The sequence below is a fragment of the Nematolebias whitei genome, chromosome 15 (genome assembly GCF_014905685.2).
Source record: "Nematolebias whitei isolate Nwh7 chromosome 15, NemWhi1, whole genome shotgun sequence".
NCBI lineage: Eukaryota > Metazoa > Chordata > Actinopteri > Cyprinodontiformes > Rivulidae > Nematolebias > Nematolebias whitei.
Genome location: NC_056512.1, coordinates 21,464,300 through 21,470,103, shown reverse-complemented (window position 1 = coordinate 21,470,103; position 5,804 = coordinate 21,464,300). Strand labels below are relative to the sequence as shown.

At 41.2% G+C, this 5,804-nt stretch overlaps 1 protein-coding gene across 1 annotated transcript in view; it reads right to left on the bottom strand.

The window, feature by feature from the left end:
- top3a (DNA topoisomerase III alpha) overlaps positions 1-5,804 on the bottom strand; it is a 37,384-nt gene that overhangs the window by 21,452 nt on the left and 10,128 nt on the right. The window contains exons 9-13 of the mRNA XM_037689468.1: positions 4,796-4,870; positions 4,577-4,659; positions 3,523-3,733; positions 3,088-3,273; positions 2,822-2,951 (exon numbers count right to left, since the gene is read on the bottom strand). Coding sequence (XP_037545396.1) covers positions 2,822-2,951; positions 3,088-3,273; positions 3,523-3,733; positions 4,577-4,659; positions 4,796-4,870 — 685 coding nt within the window. The remainder of the gene's footprint in view (positions 1-2,821; positions 2,952-3,087; positions 3,274-3,522; positions 3,734-4,576; positions 4,660-4,795; positions 4,871-5,804) is intronic.

Sequence of the window (5,804 nt, the reverse complement as noted above, 5' to 3'; positions counted from 1 at the left end):
GAAATGAAAGGGTATGTTGTGTTTGCGGAAGATAGCACCTAGTGGCAGCAGGTATAAAGAAAATAGAAGGGGACCGAGGATGGACCCCTGTGGTACCCCCCACTGGAGCGCTGTCAATGCCGAACTAAAATCTTTGATATTGACACAGAAGGTTCTGTCAGAGAGGTAGGACCCAAACCATTTAAGGGCTGACCCTGTGATGCCCACCCACTGCTCCAGTCTAGAAATGAGAATCTTGTGGTCGATGGTGTCAAAAGCAGATGTAAGGTCCAATAGGACAAGCAGCACAGAATCACCTGCGTCTGTGGATATGAAAATGTCATTAAAAACCTTCAGTAGAGCAGTTTCAGTGCTATGGAGAGATTTGAAGCCAGATTGGAATAACTCAAGGATAGCGTGATCCCCCAAAAACTGTTTCAACTGAGACTCCACAATTTTTTCCAGTAGTTTAGAGGTGAATGGGAGTCTGGAGACAGGCCGGAAGTTGGACATGACTGAGGGGTCAAGGTTAGGTTTTTTTCAGGAGGGGCTGGACAGCAGCATGTTTAAAAGTCTTTGGCACCACAACTGAGGATAAACTGCTATTCAGAATAGCGAGAATAAAAGGACCCAGGGTAGGAAAAACTTCCTTTAGTAGTCGAGGGGGGACCACATCAAAGGGGGAACCAGATGGCTTCATGCTGCAGATTACCTGCTCCAGAGAAGACAGAGAGATGGGCTCAAAGTGGTCAAACACAGCCACACACTGAGATGGGATGGACAGATCATGAGCTGGCGGAGAAATGAGTGCCCGGGTGTTTGCCACTTTTAAGAAATGGAGGAAGTTTTCACACAGCTCAGTTGAGGCTTCCAGAGGTGAAGGCTCACTGAGGTGTAGAACTGAGTTCAGGGTGGAGAAAAGAACTCGGGGGTTGTGGGAGTTGGAGACAATTAAATCAGAGAAGAATGTACATTTGGCAGCTTTAACGGTTTTCTGATAGTGACGCCAACTCTCCCTTAACATTTGAAAAGAAACCTGCAGCCTGTCCTTCCTCCACCTTCGTTCAGCTCTGCGACACTGCCGCCTAACGGCTCGCGTGACGTCATTCAGCCAAGGCTCTGATTTAAGTTTCGTTTTTCTGGTCTTAAGGGGAGCAACACGGTCCAGAACATCTAAACAGGCAGAGTTGAACTGAGAGGTTAGCTCCTCAGTGGTAAGAGACACCGGGAACTGTTCGATCCTCTCAGAATTAAAACCTTCATTAAAACGAGCAGCAGTGAAACGGTTAATGGAACGCGTACGTGCAGGAACGCACGTCTTAGCAGTATGACAAGGGGGGGGTGAAGTCAAACAATACAGGCATGTGATCTGAAAAAACATTGTCACCGATTTTCAAATTAGAAACAGAGACATCGCGTGTTAAAACGAGGTCCAGCGTGTGACCGTGTTCTTGGGTGGGACCGTTCACCTGCTGAGCTAAGCCAAAAGAGTCCAATAAATCCAGAAAGTCCTTCACTAAGGGCTTCTCCTGACAACACACATGCAAATTAGTCACCAATAAACAAAAAGTGAGTGTATCTCTGTGTGATATCAGCCAAAAAGTCAGAGAATTCATTTATGAAGTCCTTAGAACGAGGGGAGCGGTAGACGAGCGCACACAGAATCGTAGGAGAGTGTCCGAGTTCAAAGACGCTCAGCTCAAAGCTGGCGCGGGACACCGGGATGGACAACTGTTTACAGGCCAAGTTTGCTTTAAAAACTGTTAATAATCCCCCCCCCGCGCCGACCTGATGGCCGCGGGGCATTGAAACACAGACAGTCCGGGGGTAGTAGTTCCACCAGGGCGCTGGACTCACCATCAGAAATCCAAGATTCCGTGACGAACAGAAAATCCAACTCCTCATCTTTAAAAAAGTCATTGAGGATAAACGTCTTGTTGGAAACAGACCTTGCGTTGATTAAACACATCCTGATATGGTCCAACACAGGCACAGCCAAGGAGGGAGACGCGCGCGCCAGCGGGCGCAGGTTATGAAGAACGGCTCCTCCAGGTCTGCTGGTGCGGCGCACAGGTAAACAACTCCAGGTGTTCACATGGACTGAGCGCGTTAGTGTTAACTATATACATATAAATATGAATGTTTCTGTTCAGTGCCCTAAGACGACTTGAATTAATTAATAGTATACTGCAAAAAAATAAAAAATGAATGCTGCTGCGATGAACAACTGTTGAGATATTTTCATGTGCAGTAACAGGAAATGATGACAAAGGGGAACACCTGCATGTGAACAGAGCATCGCTACAATGGCTGACAACACAGACAGTGGCAAATAATCTGATGTTGCTTTAGATTATTTGGAGTCACTATCAGAGAGAGACGAAAAAGAATCAGAATAAATAATAATGTTTTACTAAACAAAGACCACAGTTCCCCTTTGATGTCACTTCCTGTTTCACTTTGGATGCTCAAGTTAAAAAAAATACACCAGGTATGTGACAAAATGAGTAAAATCATGGTTGTTATGCCAAATTTCTTAAATATTAAGATATTTTCTTCCAGTTTTTGTATTTGTAGGATATGCATGTCAAGCAATTTAAAGATTAGACCATAATTGTGGGGCAGCTGCTAATGTGGGCACAAAGAAGGTGAAAGCAGGAACGCTGTGGCCAATAAAAAATGTGCATGACATACAAGAGTTTTGAAAGCTGAGCATGTAAAAACAGGCTGTAATTTTCAAAAACTGGTAACACATTGTTATTGCAATAACTATACATTTTCATCATGCAAACCCACTGAAAACACAGCGTGTGCATTTGTTGACTGACTGATTAAACGTTACCAATGCCGTGCTTTTGCATCAGTGATATGAGGTCTGCTTCAGTGAGCAGCTGCGGTGGACTTGTCTGTCCATCCACCATCTCGATGGCAGAGGGCTGAAACTGGGAGTTTTGTTCGAACACCGGGATCAGCTGCAAAACAACATTCATCAAAGACTTTATCACAAACTAGCAGCTGAAGGCAGGAGGTAATAATGTTCAATCTGTAAAAGCTTCAGCTGGGAGTTTTAGTTATTAAATTAGAGTGAGTTAATGACGGTATCCACACCTTTGTGCTCCACCTGTCGTAAGGGTAAACATCCAGATAATTCCTCGCAATAATCATGAGACCAGAGGCGGAGAACTTCTCTTGAGCGATGTCGATGTCCACCACAGTTTCCTGCCCCAAAGCATCCTGGGATACACAGGCCAGGAAGTGCCGGACAATGAACTCATACACTTGTGCTTCATTACCCTGGAGAACAAATAGTTACTAGTTTATCATTTTTATTTAAAAGTTATAATATATGTTCCTCAATCAAAAATAAATCTGTTTTCATCTGGACTTGTTCATTTACTAATCTTCAGACATTTAGGCTATTTTGTCAGCTGTTGGCAGGTAGTGAAACACTATGTTACTGTTGAAACATCTTCAGAATAAATTAATCCAACCTGATTTAAAAAAGAAAACAAACAAACACAGCAGCAGTGTTTGTCAGCCTACCTGCAGTGTGTTGGTGTACTTGGTGGGGTGGATGGGAGGGTGAGCTTGGTCAGAGCTTCGGCCCTGTCGTGGATTGGGTCCCCCCGGCTGGTCCAGCACTCGCTGGGCAAAAGTCCCCCACTCTGAGCTCTGTGTTTGCTGTTCCACCAGGGGGGCAAGGGAGAGGGTGGCAGGAAAAATGTTTGTTTCTGTGCGAGGATAGCTGATAAACCTAAGAAAAATGAACGAATGCATAAATGAATGAATAAGCAAACATATAATAAGAAAACACTCTGAAAATATAAAATTACTGGTTAAAACATTAACAACATATGGCTGAACTGCAAGATGATCATGTAATGCAGACATGGGCAACATATGGCCCAAGGGCCAAAAGTGGCCCTTGGACAGTCTCCATTCAGCCCTAATATCATTAACTGACAAAAAAACTACTTTTAAATAATGTGATAAAAACCTGCATTTCATTAATGAAACTTAAGGAAGTCTAAATTAAACTTATTGGACAAATACATCAAAAACCTAAAACTTTTTTTTAAAGTTGTATTTCAGAACTAGACTAAAAATTAAAGACTAATAAAAGCAAAGATATACCTTTTTTGTTGTTTACTGTTGCATATTTAAGCTAACAACTAGATTGTCACAAGAGCTAGTTTACAGAAACTGTCTAGTATTCCTAAAAAGTAATAGGGACATATTTTTTTATCAAGCATACTAAATATGTTTCAACCAAATAAAAGTCTGAAAAAAATGCTTCCAGATAAATTGTCTTAAAGAAAAAATATTTTCCAATCATCATAGCCTTTTGATTGCTGTAAACATCTTATTTTAGGCCCTTTGGGGAAAAAAAGTTGACCAACCCTGCTTTAACGTATAAAAACAAAAACTTACGGTTGTCGACCTGATGAAGAAAAAAAAAGCATTTTAGCTTTTGACTGAAACCATAAAGTCTAAGGAGACTAAACAAACAGTAACGACTTGGAGTGCTTGGTTCTGTTGGACTCTGTGTTTATGTTTATAATCAGAAATCTGCAAGTTAAATTCATGAAACACCCACCCTTGTGTGTAAAGTTTTTCAGCAATTTTCATGGTCTCTTTGGCGTTTATTCTGAGCTTCCGAGATGCCAGTTTCTCCAGTTCCTGCAGGTCAGATAGTAGATAAAGATTTGATTTTCTACTACAGTAAAAAATACTACATTCCAAACATGAATAGCTGTTTTCTTTTTAATTCTGCAGTCTGGATTATGTGGGTAGCTGTTTGGTTTTATCATCTTACCACAGTGTCCAAAGGCAGAGGTCTCCATTTGCTCTTGGGTTTGCTGGTTACTGAGGTGACTGTTGCTATGGGATCCTGGAAATGAATAAAATTATATCCATCTTTTCACTTGCAGCTTTTAAATCATTTTATTCACGCAGGTCAACAACATTTTCAACATTCACTGGGGTGTTCAGGAGCTGTTAGATACATCTCTGCATGCTTTAAAAGCAGAGACGCTCACAGAGCTGGCATGAACTTAACGAGCTAAAACTACGATTGGTTGTCGATTTTCAGTGATTTGTAGGATAAATGCATCATTAACTAGAAAAACAACAATTTTCTACAAAAAATAAGTTTGGATACGTAATAAAAACTTTAAAATCCACAAAGCCGATGGCTACTTTTTACCTTCTAAGAACTAAAAAAATATACATATCAAATATAAGCTTAAATTGAAATACAATACTATCATTTATATGTGTTTCAATGTGAATCCAAACTGGCCTCAACCTATGTAAAACCGGATTCCAAAAAAGTTGGGACACTAAACAAATTGTGAATAAAAAACTGAGTGCAATGATGTGGATGTGCCAACATCTAATACTTTATTCAGAATAGAACACAAATCATAGATCAAAAGTTTAAACTGAGAGAATGTATCATTTTAAGGGAAAAATCTGTTGTTTCCAAATTTCATGGCATCAACAAATCCCAAAAAAGTTGGGGCAAGTCCATTTTTACCACTGTGTGGCATCCCCCCTTCTTCCTACAACACTCAGACGTCTGGGGACAGAGGAGACCAGTTTCTCAAGTTTAGAAATAGGAATGCTCTCCCATTCATGTCTAATACAGGCCTCTAACTGTTCAATCATCTTGGGCCTTCTTTGTCGCACCTTCCTCTTTATGATGCACCAAATGTTCTCTATAGGTGAAAGATCTGGACTGCAGGCTGGCCATTTCAGTACCCGGATCCTTCTCCTACGTAGCCATGATGTTGTGATTGCTGCAGAATGTGGTCTGGCATTAT